The sequence below is a fragment of the Lepisma saccharinum genome, chromosome 5, assembly GCF_977018435.1.
Source record: "Lepisma saccharinum chromosome 5, izLepSacc3.1, whole genome shotgun sequence".
Classification (NCBI taxonomy): Eukaryota; Metazoa; Arthropoda; class Insecta; order Zygentoma; family Lepismatidae; genus Lepisma; species Lepisma saccharinum.
The window spans coordinates 3,791,154-3,813,154 of NC_139233.1; the positions used below are offsets into that span (position 1 = coordinate 3,791,154).

The window sequence follows — 22,001 nt, forward strand, 5'->3', positions numbered from 1 at the left end:
TACGGGTGGCTACAGTCGAGCAGATGAAACAAGACATGCAATTCGCATAGTTCAATTTGATATTGGTCTGTTGAATGAAGCTGCATGCACTATAATTGGAGTGTTGCACTTTAGGAACAGAACAAACCTCTCCACATATCAGCAACACAAATATTGTTAGCAAAGACATGCAACAATGCACAAACAAGGCAGATACCAAATCATTGTTATCAAAGTATATTTTGCTAAACTCTTTTTCCTTTTAAAGAGGCTCACTGGAAGTGCAATGTGTATGTTTTACATCCTCTGACAATCAGAAGAAAAAAATTGGAACTTCTAAAGTAAAATATTTTGATACTACCCCATTACATGTTTATAATTGTATTACAATATATTTCCCTGCTTCCTCATTGTGTGTTCAGTCCTGTACATCCGAGTTCATAATTTTTTTATCTTTACCAAATGACACTTCTCTAATGAAAAAGTTCATAAATCAGTGACCATATTATAAACTGTTGTATACAACAGACATGAGCATGCGCACGAGAGGTGCTTGGGCACTCCATAATGTGCCCACAAAAAATATAAAAACTCAGAAACTACCATTAAAATAATAGTTCATGATGGATGCAGTAAACTTAAGTTTAAAATTACTGTACTTACATCAAACTTAGGAATTTCGCACTTCCGCATTGCACAATTAAAAGTATGTACCCTTAGAAAATGAAGACGGAGGGTATTCAAAATTAATAGGATTTTACCTTTAAATTGTGCAATGCGGAAGTCCGAAATTCCTAAATTTCATGTAAGTACAGAAAATAATAGTGTTTAAAAAGTAAGCTATTTCAATTCATTTGAGATGCCCTGCTCTCCCCACCAAAAACAATATGATATGGTTTACTATATGATCAGTAGCCTTGAAGTAAAGAAAATGTTTTTCACATTATAAATTTCACTGAGTATTAACTATCAAGTGGCCAGGTACAATATTGTATTTTATAAAGTAATGCGCATTAGAAATTGTGGAAAGACCGTTATTACCTGTAGAGATATAGTCTTGTATTATAACATTTGTTACAGTTGGTTTTCAATTGTTTTTCATTATTTAAATAATATAAATATTGTCACAATGATAGGAAAATCTGTGCTTTTAGCAAATAACAAATAATCGGAGACTATACGAGGTTTGTTCAAAAAGTATCAGACCTTAATTTTTTTTTGGTGTAAACAAATGTAGTTAGGGAGGCATGATTTGATGCATGTATGTAGGTGCTCCTAAAGCCTGCAGAAGCAGTCAGTCGCCTGCAGACCGCTGATGAGTGAGGAGGTGTAAGTGTCATCGGAATATCATTCTTGAAAATATTTGTCTGAAAAACTTTAACAACGCTATTGCATTAAATTTTGTCAAGCTTGGAGAATGTCAATTCGCAAGATTCGACAGGCCTTCGGGGATGAAGCAATGAGCACGTCAGTGGAGAGTGAAGCACATTCTGGTAGGCCCTCAACATCCAGAAATGAGATCGTCATTGATCAAGTGAGGAACCTGGTGATCCAGGATCGTCGAATCACAATCAGAGAACTTTCAGACGAGGTGAGCATCAGCATTGGATCCGTTCATTCCAGTTTGACTAATGATTTGGGCCTCAGGAGAATCTCAGCGAAACTGTTAACGATTGAGTAAAAGAAACTCTGCTTGGAGATGCAGACTTTCCTGGTCAAACACAGCACCCTGTGCTTCGTCAGGCTCTCTACTCTTCCGACATTGCTCCATGTTATTTCTGGCTTTTCCCTAGCTGAAAATGCCCGTGAAAGGAAACAGATTTCAGTCCAGAAAGACATCATGCAAAATGCAACGGACCAGCTGCGCAAAATCCCAAAAGAGACGTTCCAGCGCTGCTTCCAACAGTGGGAGAAGTGTGTGGCAGCCCAAGGGGACTACTTTGAAAGATATTAATATAAGACTGTGATATCTGAATACACAATTCTTTTTTAAATAAAAGTCTGTTACTTTTTGACCAAACCTCGTAATGTAAAAATGTCATCCTCATATACCAGGCAATTGAAATTCCCCTTACGGCACACCCAAATAAAGTAGCCTGTGTATGCCTATGGCAACAGAACTGCAAATAGATAATATAAACACCTACCACTTTTAATCAATAGATTATTGGTTAATTAAAAAGCTCAGACAAGATGTTTCATGCTGTGATGTGATGGATATAGGCACTAAAACCTTTTAAAAATGTACCCGAACTTCAAGTTGTTTATTTTGCATAGTTTTTCTGTTACCGATAATTATGACTACGAGGATGAATGATGGTGATTTAGTTTGTCGCCATGCAGTTTTCTGAAGAAAAATGTTTAAAATCTATCTTCCAGTGATTTTGCTGCAAATACTGAATGCACGCAGTAACATCTTTTATATCTATCATGATTGTATTACGTTAAAGATGCAGCAAACTAAAAAGATAAACCTTTTTTTTACAACCTTCTATTCCAAGCAGGAGCTATTTATTCAGGCTTTGTACATCACTTCTTGCACCTCCATATCAGCAACATTTGCGACAAAAAAAACCACTTAAGTTGGTTTCCCTGCCCTTTTTACCTATACAAGTTAATTTTCCTGACCTTTCTTTTTCCCATATAAACTGGTTTTCCAGATTTTTTTTACACCATGTTAGTTAGTTTCCCAGACACTTTCTTGTTTTTTACCAATGTAAGTTGGTTTTCCTGACATTTTAAACTCCTGAAATTGGTTTCCCATAACTTCCTTTTTTTAAAAATGAAAGCTGATTTCTCTGAACTTTCTTATTCCAAGTTTTTCTAAACTCTTTTACTCGTATTTTCCTAATTTTTTCTTACTCATGTGTCATGATTTCCTTTACTTTTCCAGATCCCCATATCAGTCAATGCACTCTAGCTATCTATCACTGCTACTGCCTCTTCCCCCCCCCCCCCCGTGTGTGCGTGTGTGTGTGTGTCCGTGTACGTGTGTTTGCACGTGTGTGTGTGTGTGTGGGGGGGGGGGTTATGTGAAGGATTAGGTATATTGTAGTCCAAATGTAAACAAGCCTAGGAATGAAAAATGTTGCTCCTTTGGTGGCTCTGATTTTGCAGGTAGCAATAGGTTCTCATAGCAACCAGAAAGTAGGCATTTCAACAGAATGAGCAGTCTACAAAAACAAATGACAGATTTGCAGAAAACTTAATATTTATTAGATTTACATGCTTCAGGTTAGGGGGGAAAAAGTAGTTAACTGGCTAGACACTGTGAGGTTGAGCTTATCTGTTTTAACAATGGACACTAGAGGTATCCTAAGATGTGTTCAGGCAACAATGTAGTCTTAAACTAAGCACTTGTTGAATTGGCCTAATAACTCTAATCTTACTTGTTGAATTGGGAGTAATAAAACTCAACTTACTTGTTGCATGGGAGTAATAAAACTCAACTTACTTGTTGAATCGGAGTAATAAAACTCAACTTACTTGTTGAATCTGAGTAATAAAACTCAACTTAGTTGTTGAATCGGAGTAATAAAACTCAACTTAGTTGTTGAATCGGAGTAATAAAACTCAACTTACTTGTTGAATCGGAGTAATAAAACTCAACTTACTTGTTGAATCTGAGTAATAAAACTCAACTTACTTGTTGAATCGGAGTAATAAAACTCAACTTACTTGTTGAACCGGAGTAATAAAACTCAACTTACTTGTTGAATCGGAGTAATAAAACTCAACTTACTTGTTGAATCAGAGTAATAAAACTCAACTTACTTGTTGAATCAGAGTAATAAAACTCAACTTACTTGTTGAGTCAGAGTAATAAAACTCAACTTACTTGTTGCATCAGAGTAATAAAACTCAACTTACTTGTTCCATCAGAGTAATAAAACTCAACTTACTTGTTGAATCTGAGTAAAAAACTCAACTTAGTTCTTGAATTGGAGTAATAAAATTAAAAAATTTAGAAAGCATTAAATTTCTTTTCACTGACATTTCTGCACTACACTCTGTCATCATTAGAGATTTTGATAACTGGATCTACATTTTGAAGTTGGATCTGGGATACAAATGTGTCTCGACCATGATTCATACCAAAACAAAGTGATACAGAGATAATATTTATAAACGAAGAGTTGTTTAAGTAGTAGAACCTACAACCACACAAATTTTGTTGGCCAATTCTGATGCACACTAACAACAATTTTTAATGTGGTCAATAAACTGCGACCAGCATACCAGTGAACACAGCTCTATAGCATTCATAGCACAACCAAAAATAATTTCACAACACAAAATGGCTTCAGCATGTCACATTCAGCTGAATAACCACACTCAAACAGTAACAAACGAGTAATATTTCTGCAAAGAAAAAAATATGCACAGGAGTAAAACCTCTAACATGGAGCTGCACTAACACCAATGCAAAAAACAAGAAACTGAGGGGGGGAAAAGCAACCACCACACATGCTGGACCACTAACAACACACTACGTCTGCAACACACCTGTTTTCCCAGTGAGAATTGTCCGTGGACTCTTCTTGGCCATTTCTCACTTCACCACCTTCCAATCCAGGCAACGGAGGGAACGCAGTGGCCTCCAAATCAAATTGAGCCCCTGCTTTGGCAACCCCCACTCCTCCTGTGCCAGCTTCTCTATTCGCAGGCTGGGGGCTGGACGCTGGTTTCCCAGCCTGCCCCATTGCAGTCGATGGCCGACTACCGCCTATCTCCTCTTCTTTTCTTCGCCTACGGTGTCTCGTCCTGATGATCAAATTATGCCATTGTACTCAGTTGGAATGCACACAACTACAAAGTGGTTGACAACCAAACACCTAGCAACCGCTCCCATGTTTTTTAAGCAAAGTTAAACTTATAAACCACTCAGAAAAGACAACTCCACAAAATGTAAGTGGGTGGCATATCTTGCTATACATAGCTCAGAATTGTGCTACCAAAAAAACACAACATTTAATGCAGATATTTTGAATATAGCAAGATATACAAACATATTGCAGATTGTATTTACATCTGTAACTTTTCAACGAAGAATAATGGGTTTAATAACACTGAGCTGCATCAAATATGATAAGCAAAATGACTACTTCAAGAATTTAAAATATATATATGATGTTATGGCTTCCTGGATAGCAATGTAGCAATTTAAAATTGTTGAGAATAGCTATGAGTACCATATTAAAACTAAGCCATATCAATGTACCCAAATTCCTACTTTAAAATACTCAAATTCACTTTTGCCACAATGTAAATTGCACATTTTTTGCATAGTTCTCAGGATATTTTGATTCTAGGAAAAGTGATTAAATCTGAATTGATTCTTTCAGATACAATTGATGTTAGTCAGTACATTGGTATCCATTCAGCCACGAGTGAAACTTGGAACTGTTCCAACGACTATGAAAGCTCTCTGTGCAGAGTCCAGAGAAATTACGTTAAAATGGTTAAGTGCCAAAAACATTTGAAGCATGCAGGGAAAAGGACCACAATTTTACCTTACAAACAGCTAAAATCACAAACTAAAAACTTCATGTCCAATGCAGCTGACCATGCAAATGTGAGTTTGAGACTGATGATACATAGAACCCCATTTATGGTGGAAAAAATATCAAGATTTCAGTACAAATACTTGGCATATTTTGGGATCAAAAGTTGTATATAAAATGGAATTTCGGTATTAAAAAATGGCAAATAAAAACCTATATTTGATTTAAAAATTATAATTATTACATAAAATGAACAAAGCACATTTATATAGTTATCAGAGTATTAAAAGTTTATTCCTGTGTAAAGGGGTCCATTTTGATTTGATTTGCATAACTCACAGGGTAATTCTCACCTCGTCTGTAAATAAACCTTACATTTCACATCATTTTGTGACAAAAAATGGTAGCAAAATGCACCCCGCACCTTTCAAAAATATGAAAAATTAACACGTGTTATTTCAGATTACATGTTTTCATTAAAAAATAAATATGCATGCTTCTAATGATACAGTGTAATGTACAGGCAGTGAAGTGCCCAAGGGGGGTTGGTGGTCATAACCCTCATTGGGCCAAAAAAAAAAAAAAAATCAAAGGCAGGAAAAGATGGCAGACTACTAAAAAGGATATTTAACCCCCCTCCCTCTTCGAAAATCCTTAAAATGCCATTGTGTGCAAGGCTTTACCATAACTCAAGACCAATATCACCATGGAAGAAAGCATAGTGCAATTCACATCTCCCTTCTTTAAGGTACACCCACCCATCAGCATTCTACAGTGAACCAAAACTGACCAACTTTAGGATATTTATTTAGTTCTATTACTGAACTCTAGGAAATATTTAGAACTTTTTCGCCCTACTAATTAATTTAAAAGTTAGATACGAACTCCAAGTGTCATTTATTCTCCAAAATAGTGCACTGGGGAGGTATAATTAGGATTACCAGATCGCTGTAGAGGAAATGTAGGACATTCAGTCAAAATGTACGACACAAAACATTCTCAATAAATAATACATATTTCTATAGAGCACCTTAGAAAGTAGTTGAAAAGTAACACTTTTCAGTTTAAAAAAATGAATTCTTAATGTATGTTTAAATGCAAAATTTCAAAACTTGCAATCATACTAAACACCTCTTACTACATGATTTAAGTCGTACTTCTCAGAGGAGACAATTTTTATCGAAATTTCAGGTTTACTCAAACTATATTTATGTTAGAGTGGACAGTCAAACTTTTTGAAATTATAGGGACCAGTACCAAACAAAAAACAAACATTTTACAGAGTTTATTAAAAAATAATTTCTCTCGTGAGTCTGTTGTGCTGATGGTAATAAAAGTACTCTCCGAAGATTTGAATTATGACCTGTAATGGCAAACAAATATTCAGCAATTACCGTAATTTAAAACGGTTCAAGAAGTTTCATCTTGGGTAGTATTTAGTTCAATAACAGGGTGTCTACCAAAATAACACATCCAGAATTCTTGACTTTTTCTGGACTTTTCTAGACCTTTTTCAATCTTTCTTAACGTTTATTTATTCGACCCCTGCTTAGGTAAAGTTGGAGATTAGTAATTAAGAAAAATATTTATTTAATCAAAACCTCTACCAAAGGGCCAGTTAAGATGAAAACTGAAGCTGAATTTAAGAAGAGAATTAGATCTGCTATATCGTATTAATAAATCCTGAACTGTGTTTGGAAGACAAGCGAGGCTTTGGCGTCTGGACTCAAACCAGTATAATCTTACGTGGAGCTTGTGTCGGTTGTCCCTTTATGTTTGTGACTGACCCTTCATCCATCTTATCTTACCACCATTCATTCTCATCTTCGCGATTCACCAAAGGGACAGAAAAAAGTGATGTAAAATAAACTAAATCAACCAATCAGTCATTATGATAGCAAAAATTCTTGACCACAAGAATAATTTATTGCCTTTTTATTGACTTCTTCACCTATTTGTTGATTTCTTTACTTTTTCTTGACTACCATGACTTTCTTGACTGGCAGACACCCTGCATAACTTTGTTCTCTATACCCCTGCTTTACAATCAAATTATATTGAATAATAATGGCAACACCTTGTTCCATCTGTATAAACCCCTAAGGCAAGAAATTCTGCTCAGGGATTGAACTGACGTTATCATAAAGTTGTCCCAAAACTTTGTTCATTAAGTGCTTCAGTTTATCCATATGATTAATAGCAGGACGAACTTTTATCTTTTTTGGCTATGACTGAATCAAAATAAATTTCACCATTGAGTTTGGAGGCGCAGTCCATAGACTTGTAACTTGCATGATTTTCTTCTGTTACCTACTTTCCTAATTAATATTATGCGACACTCAAAATGTAGGACATGTCTGGGAAAAACTGGACGTCTGGTAACCCTTGGTATAATTAAAGTGATTGGTGCTACGTGTACGTGCAATCCGCATAGTCTGTGAGAAATGGCTGACGTGTGAGGGAATACTGATTTATACAAGCAACATGGAAGGAAAAAAAATGCTGTTTTAGGGAATTTTGGGTCATCAAGGCTGCAATAGAACTGTGACAGCAATGTCATTTTAAAAAAAATCCTCATTTCAAACACTGCTCAGGTATTTCCAATTTTGAGAAATTACATCGATTTAGAATTTTTTTGGGTGGTTTGATTTCACTGCTGTCTAGATGTCTGTGATAGTTCACTGTTACGGCTATTTTCTATCACAGATCTACACAAACCAAACCACATCAGAAATCACTCGAATGTTCAAATAGAGAGGAATTTTATAAGAACTACTTTCCTGGCAGGTGCTAACGTGACCTCAACACAACAAATCTTCAATAAAATCGAAACACACCAGAATGTTTTTCTTGCTCAGATTATTGTTATAAAAAAATTAGAATGAACAAACTAGTTAACATTTTTGGGTGTGTCTGCAGATATGTCATTTTATTAAAGATTTGTTGTTAGGTAATTATAAAAAGTTTTCTTTGAACCAGAAATCTTACTATCTAGTTTATTTAAATAAAATTCCAATGGTTTGGAGTATTTTAGATTTCTCTGTTGGCACTCCTTTACCTCATACATTCATTCCAATTTAAATTTGTTTTAAGAATTTATCTGGAAGGAACTTTAAAAATAAGCTGTAATCAGTTGGCAGTGCTGAAGTGCAAGGTGATTGGTTGTGCAGTTTTGCTTTTTGTGGGGGCTTTGGAATGGTTTGACCCTTGCAATTTCTTTGTTACGAATTTTTAAATGTACTGGGTCTCTTACAATGTCATGACTAGAGTGTGGATTTTGCATATTTGCATATTTTATTCCGGTCCTCTAATTAATATGCAACCGGGTTCTAAAGTTGTTTCAGAGGATTCCGAACCGAAGTAGGGGGGTTTTAAAGTGCATATAAATGCATATTTAAGGTGTTCGTGCATATTTACTGCGTAAGCGCATACAAATGCATATTACGTGAAAAAATCATTAAATGATAGTTTTTTTTTTAAATATATTTGTTTACTTGGTTAATGTTTCGTCTGTGGAGTGTTTCTGAGAGTAAAATTCTCAAGCACAGGTGTTCGAAAACCCTGTTTATGCGCTGCAGTCCCCCCCCCCTTCCCTCGCGCATACCTGGCAATGACACAGATAACACGTGCATCCCCTCCCCGGCCTTCGTCCTTGGGCTATATAAGGCAACGGAGATTTTTGCTCGTAAACAGTCTGTACTCCGTTGAATTAGTGTAGTTTGCATTGTGTGAAGATGCCGAAGGAAAAATCATCGAAGATTGTTTTACTGAAATAATGGATTATAGGAGAGTGAAAGCTGTGCTACAAGGTGAATTAACAGAACTATTACAAGATCTCACGCCAGAGGACATAGCTGCATTGAAATATTGTCCAGTGACAAGTTGTAGTGTGGAGCGCACCTTTTCTTCATACAAGGATATACTAGCTGATAAACGGAAAAAAATCACTATAACCAATTTAGAGAGATAATATAACGGTCAAATATTGAGTGACAAGTAATTAATCTAATTGCCCGTTAGTAGGAATTAATTGCAATTGGTAATATTAATATCCGTCGCGAATACAGGTGTCTAGCGAACTGTCTTAGCCAGCACTAGCTTGCTCAACCACCGTTTTTTGCCCGAATTCGGATTTACATGCATTCTTATGGGAATAGAAAGAAAAATGCAACTTCTAAACCAATGGACCGAATTGGATGAGATTTTAACCAGCGGAAGACCACATCTTGAAAGTACTGATTCCAAGATTTGAGCCTTATCAGAACAGAAATACGGGAGTTATGAATTATTAAAGATTCATCGCTGTATTGAATGGGAAACGGAATCCTACGGAGTTGGCCGCTCTGAACGTGTCGAATACAATAGAGGAAGTTAGCCTAATCTCTGCGCGAGGGGCTGCTACCAGAGGTTAAGGACCGGAGTGAGTATTGACCAGGATAGGAAGACAATGGTCAAAGCACCCGAAACAATAAACAAGCACCTGATCATAGAGGGTAGAGCATCACTACGTTCAAATCTGGAATAAAAGGGATGATTTGGAATAGCGAGACACAGTTTTGCCTACAATCGCCACCGGAGTGTGAGCTACGCGCGACCTGGCTGCGAGCCACAATCAGACCCGTGGTCTGGATTTGTTTTCCTCGAGTGAGTGTTTCAGAGCCATGGAGTAGAGCAGAATAGAACCAGGGGGTCGTTCTCCCCCTCGCAGTCTACGCATCCGTGCACATACGAGTGGTTATGTGAGCATAACGCCAGACACGTCCACCTGTGTCAATCGTCCGAAACAACGTCCTAAGTAGTAAAAGTTAATAACATTTGATATCCATGTCAAACCGCGAATGGCTCATCGCGTATGTTCGTCTCATCGCCCAAGCCACTTATCTGTACTTCCGAGTGACCGCGAAGAACTGACCTATTATTGCACAAGTTGTTGTATGGAGTCGACAGTGTACGTGCCCCACGCTGGACGTCCCTGCGAAGTGAACGAGTGAAGCCAGGATCCGATGATGCCAGATGGAGCTGCCGACTGATCCACTTTCGCCAACCAGAATAACCGCGAGGTGCAACAATGGAGTGTGGAGGCCTTCCAAAACTGTAGGACCACTTTCACCCAACCCAGGTCAGAGGGAATGCAGCGAAGGTAAGATCCAACCATGTGCGTGTGTGAGAGAGATGACGCCTATCTACCGCGAATCTGCGTAAATCAAATCATTGCATAACTTAAATCAGTGCTATGGCATCCCTAGACATCGGTATTCCGGCGGAAGTAATCAATGTTTTAGATCAGAGTTTATGTTAACAGCAAACAATAGCTCATTGAATTATATCTGTACATTCAGAAAAGATAGAAGGGGTTCGCACAAGGAACAATTATTCACTTTATACTTAAAATCCTAAACGATAAATTGTAATAGGCAATGTAGCCAAGACATAGCAAGAGTATGGTCAAAGTAGTAATTAATCTAACCTTTGTAATTGTCATATTGTCGCCATATGCCATGGAATGAGAGTATGAATGTGAGATCGAGTGAAAGAGGGCAAGATGTAATGTGTATTTATCTGTGCTTTAATATATGTGTATATTCAGAAACACCGTAGTATTACGTAACGTCATTTCAGGTATTTAAAATCAAATCCTCCTAGGTTTATTCTCGGTAAATCCGACTGTATTATATTTCATGTAATGTTTAATTCGCCCAGCAGGTGAGGCGAGCGATTCTTCGTTGTTGCGTTGCTAAGCTCAGCTCAGTTGAGTTAATTAGTTAATTTATTAAATTAGCAGCCCGTAACAATAAGTTGTAGTGCACTGCAATTTACATAAATTCAAAACTACTTAACGATTTTCGTTATATTGTGTTTAACAACTGGAAATAGTCAATTCAATTTAATACAAGATTTTGCAACCTTACTTGACATGGAAGCTGTTGTTACTTCGTCTTTAACTTCAATGGTCACTATGTGTGTGTAGTACTTTCAAAAATAAATGTATTTCGAGGATTTTTTTTGTGCCTATATTTTTCCTTTAGTGCATAATTTGCATATTTGAGTGCATATTTTACTTGTTTTTAGTGCATAGATGCATGCATATTTTCCACTTTTTTAGTACATATTGATCCGCACTCTAGTCATGACCCACCAGATGCTGGTAGTGGTAACCCCTTTCCTCTCACCCAAATTGCAAAGATATCAAGTCTCCTGCCTCCACGATGCCATATACCCATCACTAATGAAATGAGAATAAAGCCAGCCGAGAAACAGAAAATAAAAATTGTCCTTCACAATTGTTTAACAGCTATAGTTCTGACACTTCATGAAATTCTTGCACGCTGATGAATAAATTCCTCTGTGAGCATGCAGCTACTAAGAAAACTAAATTATTCTAAAGGAAAGCTTTTGCATTACCAGACCACACACACACCCAAGAGCTGGTATATCACAACCATTAGTTTCAAATCATTAAAATGAGGACATATTATTCAGGACATGACTTCCAATAAACTGGATTGCGTAAATTAAAAGAGATGCCAGCAGATATCACATTTCAATTAACAGCAGCTTTCTAGCAAATGCCTGCCTTGCTATCAACGTTAGTTTCATATACACATTTAGACTTTAAATTCTCTAAAAAAAATAAACAATGATAATGGTTTAATCTGTAACATTATCAACAACAACCATCTGGAGGTGGAAGACCATGCAATAAACAATCTTTTTTGTATTTCACCCACCATATCTCACTTTTAACAATATTTCTATTGTGTCTGCATTACTTAACATAAAAAGAGAAGAAATAATCCCACAAAAGGTTATGTTAATGTCCCCTCGTGCTCAAGAATTAAACAGTGTTAGAATAAGTACAGCTAAAAGCACTAGACAATGCACAATGTCAAATTAACACTGCATGCTAGTAGATTGTGCTATATCGTAAGGTTAAGATTTAGTTAGTTATACAACATAATATTCATTAATTCTATTCATTTGTTTACACAATTTGCATGCTTAATCAGTGATTTGTGACTATCTGAAGCAAAGATAACAATAGTGGTTAAATTGTGCAAGTATTGTGAGTATGCAGCATAAAGAAAAAATTCACACATTTGAGATGTGCATGGGCTGGGGTCATATTTACAATTCTGAACATTTGGATCGGTTTTGTACTTTTTATTTTGTTCTTAATCGTCTCTGGTTATTTTGAAACACACACACAAAACAGCACACAATGGAAAGTCTAAAAATACTGACGTTTCTCAGATCTTGCAAACATTAATCAAGAATAAGAAGATTAAATACAGGAGCCACAACTGAAGACAGGATCCACTAGCTTTAAATTCATAAAAATTAAACATCCATACCAAATTAATTGTTGAAAGGTGAGAAGTTTTACAATTAATCAAGGATCCACATATTTCACTCTAGGGTACTAACTGGCAAGAGAAATAAAAAATTTGGCCTAATGACAACTTCACCTGAATAGCATTGGCTGAAATTTAATCTCCCATGTGGGCAGGTAATTTGAGCCTGCAAACATGTCAACTGGCATTTTCAGTCCACTATCTTGCAAATGATGAAAAATGCAAATTTAGTTATTTGCAACAATGTGGTGAGAGATGGATTTTCTGATTGAACATTTTAAAGGAACACACTTGTATTAGGGCTGTGCGATATTTCAATATAGAGTCGATATTTTTAAAATATCGATGTTGATATTCGATATGTTGGTATCGATATTTTCGACGTATGATGGTGTTTCATTCCTTACGTACAAGTAAAGTCAAACACAAGGATGTTAAGATAGCAAGTAATGCGTTCACCACGCGGAGACAGAACTTGGGAGGTTAATGATGAGAGATTCCCTCTGATTAACATGGAAAGCAAATACATGCAACCACCAATAAAAATAACAAGGTTGCTACTTTATAGAACTTGCTGGTTACCCTTGTGTCCCCAAGTATAGGGATGATATCGATACGATTCGAGACAATACTTTACTTGGCAAAGACTCTGTCTGAAGTTGCAAATGATTGTCTCCTTTTTGGTCTCACCTTGATGTACATCATATATGGAGTGTGACAGCACAAACTATTTTGTAATAACATTTTTCTTTTTGATGCAGTTTCAACAGCTTCTGAAGAGGATAGGGACGACACTTCAAGCTGAAAGATATAGATGTGCAGGTATTGTCTGGATCGTTGATATCGGTATTTTCGATATATCGATATTCAATTGATATCAAACTTCGATATCGCACAGCCCTAACTTCATGTATTCATTTGATTGATTTGCTTTATTTTACTTTGCTTTTACGAAGATAGGAATGAGTGATGATATGATGAATTGACAGTCACAAACATCTATGTCCAGGGTGGGATTCGAACCAGGGACCCCATGGCATCGTAGCACGATGTGCTAATCACTCCATCACGGGGGCCAGCTTATGTATTCATTTATAATCACTCTGAACTTTGAATTGTTGGTATAGGTAAGAGCATCAGTCAAATTCATGACACACTTCACAATCAGTGTCTGGTACCTCTTGATTGTACATGTATTGGGTATATTAATGAGTTGCAAACAACGAACATACATACATGCAGAAGAGAGATAGTGGGGATGTTACTCTGAATCTCACGGGAGGTATGGATGCTTCACTCTCTTCTCAGAGTACAGTAGTAGATTTAATTTTTCCTTCGACTCTTTCTGCTGTGTAAGCTAATCACAATGAATGATGATTAGATTAAAAATAATTGGGGATAACTCACAATGAAACAATCATGCTCACACCAGGACTAAGTTTCAAAAACTTTGGTGAGTAGTGAGACAGGGAGTAGAAAATCAACAAAAGAACTAATATGTATATATGCAGACAAAAAAGAATAAAATAATCGTAAGTTATGTGTTTGCAATTAAATTTGATACATGCAATGATTACTTAGAATATTATTTTAAATAGAATATACAGTGGAACCCTGATTTTACATTCAATCTTTATGGATCCAATACAGCAAAATGTTATAAAATTTTCCTCGAATTTACATTCTCCCACATTTTAAGTTTTTTCAGCCTGGTCACCTCAAAAACTTAAAACTGAGGTTCTACTGTAATACACAAACTCTGCTGTCAAGCATGGTAGAGGGAAGGTGGATGCTTCACCATAATTCTTAAAGTTACTACTCACAAACTAAAATTTTTGGAATTCATTCGTTCAATCGATGCATTTTCACTAGATTTAGCTACCATAAGAAGGAAATTGAAGCAGTATATACAGATATTAGTAAATATGAATAACAGGGCTGCTGACCGGCCTATACACACAATCCACAAAACATTCACCAAAAATTGGGACAGCAACTCTTTAGGATGGCAAATCCAGCTCTGTTAGGACAACACAGTCAAGTTATGAGGTAAGTAAATATAAAAATCCAGGAAAGTACAATTGGGGGTTCAACGTTCACGATATCGATGCAGACATGCAATACCACCAGCATTCCAAATGCCACAACCTATGATAATGACGGCATTTGACCTTCTAAATTAGTTGCAACAATAAGACGAGCAACATGAAAGCACAAAAAATTTTCCACGCAATATTTATATGGTGTTTACCTCACCACACCATAAAAGAAAAAGGTATGTTCAAGACAATGGCTGTAGCCTTATGTTGCAGAAATCATGGACAGTGGAAGCCCGATTCATATTCCCTGATTTTACATTTTCCAGCGTTATATATTCAATATGTATGTTAACTAATTTTATACTTTCCCACAACTTTCTCACTGTGGTTTGAAAAATTTTAAATTGAGGCTCCAATGTACTTCATTGATATTTGTACAATTTCTATACAGTTATACATGTTGGGACTGTATTAGTAATGCAGTGGGGTTTCCACTTATATAGTAATACAGGAAATTACCAGATGGCTAAATCTGGACTCAACGTTATCTCATCTGAATATTCAGTATATTAATAGTTTAGATATCTGGAAAGCTGAAAATAATAATATTGATCCTCAGCTAACAATATTATATTCTACACATGTCTGCAACAGACTTTTGACTCACCCTGTATCTACATATAATACATAGCTTAAAACTTAATATACATATTTAATAAGATTTTTTTATGTATTTATAACAGTTTTATCTTGCAATTTCTTCATTTCCCTATTTCACATGCTTTTTTTAATTTTGTATTGTACAGGGGCTATTTTCTGGTTATATTTAATATTAAATATCTTTCTTATTCTGAAAACACTTTCACCAAATTTTATTATTATAATGTTGAGCCTTGAGACTGGTGCAAATTTCAGATTTGTTCCGTTTTCTATTTTTTTTCTCTTTATAAAGGGACACAGGCACCGGACATGTTTTACAATCTTTTGACTTACCTGACACCATACAGCAAATTAAGAAATATGGTTAAGGTGTTTGGTTTCCTTCATGGTTATTTTGTGCCCCAAAAGATGAGAAATGTCTATTAAATTCATTGAACTACATGCAAACTACTAACCTGGGAGCAAAAATGGTAATAAAATAAAATAACATTTTACTTCCGAATAAAATTGTTTTTGAATCATTACATTTAAAATTGTAGAAGAAAAGTTACAGCGATTTTCATAAAATCAGCACACGTGACTAATTGAAAATGGTTGTCAGATGTAAACGCAAGTCTCAAAAAAATATGAATGTAGATTTTGAACACTTGAAGTATGAAATAAAAAAGGTAAAGTTCTCCCCTGTGCTTAGCACCATGCCATGAAGGCGTATAGGGGGTGTGGGGGTAACGCCCCACACTTTCTTGATCCGGTCATGAGTGGGGGTGATGTGATCAGCATCACGCCCCTGACCACCTTTACCCCCCAGGTACCCATGTCATTCGGCGCTGGTTTTCAAAAAGGGAGAAGCATCAAGTTAATTATGGTATGGAATGACAATACAGTCAACTCTCGATTCTACGACCCCGGGTATAACGACCCTCTCGAAGTAACGACCCTTTTCCTGGGAACCGTGAAAAATTTAGAAAAAGATAGAAAAATTTGAAAAAAAAAGTTGAAAAATTGAAGGAAATCAGCCGAAAAATGCATTGTTTTTTCCTCCACTCATTCCCTTTTAGGATCGCTCTACCGCTCACAATTAGGTCTGAACTAAAAATAGACACCACCACACCATGCTTGAGTGATATCCAATAGCACTTGACCTCTGCCCTCCCCTCCCTCAAGTGCACCAATGTTACCCCGCACCCGACTGTCGCTACCCAACGCGCCAGGCTTGTTTTGTCACGCTTGCTCTTGGATACGCGAGAAGAGAAGATCGAATGTGCTTGGATGTTATTTTAAATCGACTTTACTTGTTTCCTTGTCCTAAGAACTGCTGAAAACTCGCGGGGAAGTGTGGGAGCAGCCCGAAATGACTGCTGGACTTGCAGTCTTTGCCAATGTGTATGGCAGGTCAAGCTCTTTCATCGATAAATACACCACCTTGAGAGATAAGATCGCAGGAATGTTCGAAAATACATATGTGTGTGCGCCTGGAAGTCTGGCCCATCTGTCCAGCTCTGACCTAGAGTTCAGCAGGTTCCCGTGAGTGAGCAACTCTCGGCCTTGTAGCCGACAACTTCCGGTAACCGCTTTCATTCAAAACGTGTTCTTTGTTCCCTGCAACACTTCATAAAAAAGCGAAACTGTTAGAGATAATCAAAACCACATAGGTGAACTAAAAATCGTCAACCCGCTTAATGCGTTGTCATCCAGGTTTCCACAAAAGTTTACTTCGCTCTTACGTGCATCATAACTCCCGTTTCCCACTTCATACGTTTTCCTAATTGTGTCGATGTCGTAATATCTGCCAAAAAAGTGTTCCGTTGGCTGACTGACTTCTCCATCTTTTTCTGTCAGCAAACGTGGGGGGGGGGGGGGGGGGCGATGCAGATTGTTTCAGCCACGATTTTCTTGCTGATGCGGGCTGATTACAGGCGAGGGTGGAAAAGGACCCACCCTCTTCCTTTCCTTTGACGTCTAAAATGGGGTAACCAGTTCTGGATATATTCTTGAAAACGAACAAGAACCATAGAACAAGTAAAAAAAAGGTGACCCTCTACCCTTTCCCCAGCTCATTCTCCGCCACTGGTGTGCACGGCAATGTTGATAATTGCAGAATCAGTTGTTTTTTAAAATTTATTTATTATATATTTTTTTTAATGCTGTTGTCTGCATAGGAAATATTGCCCGTATTATTGTCTGTTGCGTGGTAAAAACGTAAAGCAAGGGTCATTTCTTTCTTCTTTACACTGCTGTTAAAAGTTCGGTCTTCGACAGTTGCGTTATCTTTAAAATGCTGGGACTTTTCTCTTCCGCCACCTGTTGCTCGAACTTCCAGCCGGTCTCCTTGTTTTAACGATGCAGCTGGCGCCAGTGTTTTGTCTAGCGTGTGCAAAGCTCTTGCTTGCTGATAACAGCGATGAGTGCGCGCGAAGGAAAAAGTTATTGTTTTGAATCTCGCAAAGCTGTTTTGATTTGACGATAACAAAATTCGATCTCCAGAAAGCAAAACAAGAGTTAAAATAACTTCATGTCCTGCGCCTTCTGATAAGCAAAAGGTAAATTTACTTTTCTTCAGAACCATTCATGGAGGAAAAAAAAAAAAGTGTTCAATGTAGGAATGGTCGCTGAGACCGTTTGGAGGGGTGGGTGTTTGACATCGAGAATACTCCTAAATCCAACATTAAATCATCCATTAAGGTGCGAGTAAATAACATCTACCATTTTGATATGTGAAAATGCGGGCGTTTCATAAAGCTTGTTTTCAGTTCATTTTATGCTGATGGGCTAATCGGGACTAAATATAGAGTTTAAAGTGAAATTCAATTCCAAACCCGAATGATTATCAACTGGCACGTTGTTTAATGACCTGTCCTACAATACGCATTGGGTGAAAATAGATCGCAAGTTGCGCATTTCCTTTTTCACGCTGGATTACAATGCAAGTCAAGGAAGGTGTTTGGACTGCTCCCTTGAATGGGGAAGGAGGGTGAATGAAGTTGGTTGAAGCAAAGAAAAGTGACTTTTTTTTTACGATGTATTTTACACAGCCGAACCAGAACGAAAATTACAGCCCTGCCTTTATTTTTTTTGTCTGGTACCTAGAGAGGTTGTGTTGTTTCTCCCGAGAGATCTAATCTTACCAGTTAATCTTGTAACAGACAATGCTCCAGTAAACCCATATAAAATCCAACATTCATTCTGCCCGATTATCTCCCGACTTTTGCTGGCACCAGTCTGACTGGTGTCAAGATTCTTCGAGTTTCGCTTGCAATAAGCGAGAGATTGTTTTCCTTTCCATAGGTCTCAGTGGAAACTGGTTTCTCATGAACTAGAAATGTAAGAATTTCCTGGAAAAGCAACGACTGTGCACAATTGAAACAAAGTAACATTATTTTAAATTCTCTTTTGTGAAAACTTTTTCATGTTCTATTTTCCTTCTCAGAACACGCATCCTGTGCATAACAGGTTGTATAACTACCAGGATAAATGATGTTACCATCTCTTAGGCATCTTTGTGTCCGTTTGAGCTCCCTTCAAGCTGAAAATTGGTGCAAATTCAAATAACGACCCCTTCGAAATAACGACCCTTTTCCCGGGAACTGTGAAAGGTCGTTGAATCGAGAGTTGACTGTATTATGTTTTAAACATAATTCAAGTGCCCTAGTTTTGTCAATTAAATGTCTAAATATGAAGGTCTTTTTCAAAACGAAACCCATTCAATGACCTGGTTATGTACGTTGATGAAGGAAAATGAATAGTTCATTTAATGCAAGGAAAATTTTTTATATCAGTTCATCTCCTTTAATAAATCTTGCGTACAATTTTCTTCCAATTTACTGTCATTAGAAGCAAACAGAGATTGAGTACACACAAATGATAGCAAACATATCAAAACCCTATTGAAAAGACTTAATTGTTCCAGTCTATGTTTTTGATAAACTGTTCATATTGTTACATATGTAACACTGTTTAAATTACAAATAAATGCCTGACACATTGTATAAAAAACAAGTTACTTGCATGTAACAGTGAATTGAGCAATAAAAAAGCATTTTCTTTTGGTCTTTGAAAGATTCTTAATATACTGTTAATTGTTGTGGGAACAGGCATGGGCGTAACTTGGGAAACAACTTAGGGGGACAATGAAACATGGGGCTAACTTTAGAGATGAATCAAAAACTTTACATTAATTTCTAAATAATGATTAAATTTGCAAAATCACTAAAATTACATTAGTTTGCTTCTCAGGACCTAAGAAGTTAACAAAAGTACCATTAACTTGTAATTTTAATAAACCTGCATGGGGGGGGGGGGCAAGTTCCCCCCTTGCTCCTCCCAAGTTATGCGTATGGGAACAGGTACAAATAATTGTACAGCAAATTCCAGAAATTACAAGGGGCGTTCCATATTGATTTACACTTTTGAATTTCCCACTATCCACGGTCCACCCTTCGCTATCGGTACGTGCGAGGACAGCACAGACAGCGATCAGCAGGGACAGCGCTGGAAGACGTGGTTTCTGTGGAAGGAGGGTGTAACCACAGCATGCACTGTCACGAAGACTGTATGTCCAAACTTGTGACCGATGACGAAACTGGGCTCCGTTACAATGAATCTGAGACCAAAGCCTAATCCTTGCAGTGGAAGCATAAAGGAGCTCCTGCAGAAGAAGTTCCTGACAGCATCGTCCGCAGGCAAACAACTGGCTATGGGGTTTTGGGCCAAGGATGGCATTCAGATGAACTGGCTGGAATCAGAGACCACCGTGGACAGCACGGCATATATGAGAACCCTTCGGCACTTGCGCCACACAATTCAAGAAGAGGCCATGGAAATGTGCGTAATGTGTGCTCCCGCAGCATAACAATGTGCGACCTTAACCTCACTCGACTCTGGAGACAACTACCGCCATCGTTGCTATAGGGTTCCAGGTGCTAAAACACCCACACATTGTTCTCCTGACTTGGCCCCTTCTGATTACCACCTTTTCAGTTCTTTAAATAAACCTCTGCACGGACATCCTTTCGCAGACGTCAAGGACCTGCAAGCAGTTGTCCAGACGTGGGCATAGCACACTCCAACAAAGTGGTTCCAGGAGAAGTTGCCACACTGCTGGAGCAAGTATAGATGTGAAGAAAGACTATATTGAGGAGTTGGTCATATCATAACTATTCTGTCGGGGTGTAAAAAAAAAAATAAAGTGTAAATCAATATGAAGCACCCCTCGTACATTTGATAAATTTAAGAAAAAATTACACTTCACCTACCTTGGAGGCATTGGCTCTTTGCTAGATTGCGTCTGTTGTCTCGATGCAGCTGACAACGAGCTATTGGAAGTATGGGCCGTTGAAGCATCTTCGTCTGATGCCGTTGGTTGAGACCTCAACGGAAGGCCTGACGACGACTGACTAGGAACAGACTGTGCACTACTTTCTTGGTTCTTGGAATGATTGTTGACATCTGTTGTTTGAACTTTTGAGCTAGATGCTTTAGAAACACTACTAGTACTAACCGTACCACCTATAGAACTTGAAGTCAAACTTAGATGAGAGTTCGATTGCCTCACAGGAGTGGCACTTTCTGAAACACTTCCACGTTCGCTACTGGATTGATTTCGTTTATTTCTGGAAAGAATATGAAGTATGATAAAAACAGAATGCTAAGAACATGCATTATATGAGACAATCAGTAATTAGGGCCACATATTTACAGTGAAGATTTAATGTATGTGTGTAATTTGCCATCTTGAAACACCAGAAAACATAAATGAACATAGAGGACCATTACATAAAGGATGGCATTTTTTTTTTTTTTTTTAAGAAACCCCTAACAAAAAATGCAAAGTTTCAGTGTGGAGCCCAGAAAAACAAATGGCACTCATGTCTCAATAAAGAAATACCCAAACTGAAGTGCTGCCACCTATTTCGGCTATTTCGTGAAATGTAAATTAACAAAAACCTAGCTTACAATTTGACACACACAGGAGATGTACTATTAAAAAAAAATGCAGGCTTCATCAGGACTCGAACCCAGGTCTCTGGCATATGCGGAGACATGTTCAAGCCTGCATTTTATACAAATATTTCTGAAATATCAAATCTAAAGGACACTTTATAAAATAGATTCTCACCTGTTTCGAGGTATAAACCTGGAACTTGGTGGCTTTGTAAAAGAGCCCTGGGGTGACAGGCCATTTACAGAAAACACGCTACCAATATCGAAAAACGCTGCTGGACTGGCAGGTCCCCACTGGGGGAGCATACTGGGAGGGTAAAATGGCTGCTGTTGAAATGTCTGAAAAAAGAAAAGAAATACAGTACTTAACTGGAATTTATCAAAGATATGTTTGAAAATATTTAACGTTGAATTTCTTCAAGTCTACACTTTCTTAGAAACATAACAGATACTTTAAAGCATTCTGGTACACAATTTACTATTAAAATTGCTACTTAATTTGCTATTAAAAATAACTACTGCCAATT

The 22,001-nt window shown here is 37.3% G+C and overlaps 1 protein-coding gene across 8 annotated transcripts in view; it reads right to left on the minus strand.

Annotated features, from left to right (window-relative positions):
* The window catches only part of Larp4B (La-related protein 4B), a 226,881-nt gene that overhangs the window by 32,263 nt on the left and 172,617 nt on the right, over positions 1–22,001 (minus strand). For 6 of the 8 annotated variants that reach the window (XM_083121999.1, XM_083122003.1, XM_083121997.1 and 3 more), the window contains 3 exons: positions 21,650–21,813; positions 20,787–21,143; positions 4,486–4,743 (listed from right to left, as the gene is read on the minus strand). In XM_083121999.1, the coding sequence (XP_082978125.1) occupies positions 4,486–4,743; positions 20,787–21,143; positions 21,650–21,813 (779 nt within the window). The remainder of the gene's footprint in view (positions 1–4,485; positions 4,744–20,786; positions 21,144–21,649; positions 21,814–22,001) is intronic. The other 2 variants (XM_083122004.1, XM_083122001.1) reach the window with 1 other exon arrangement.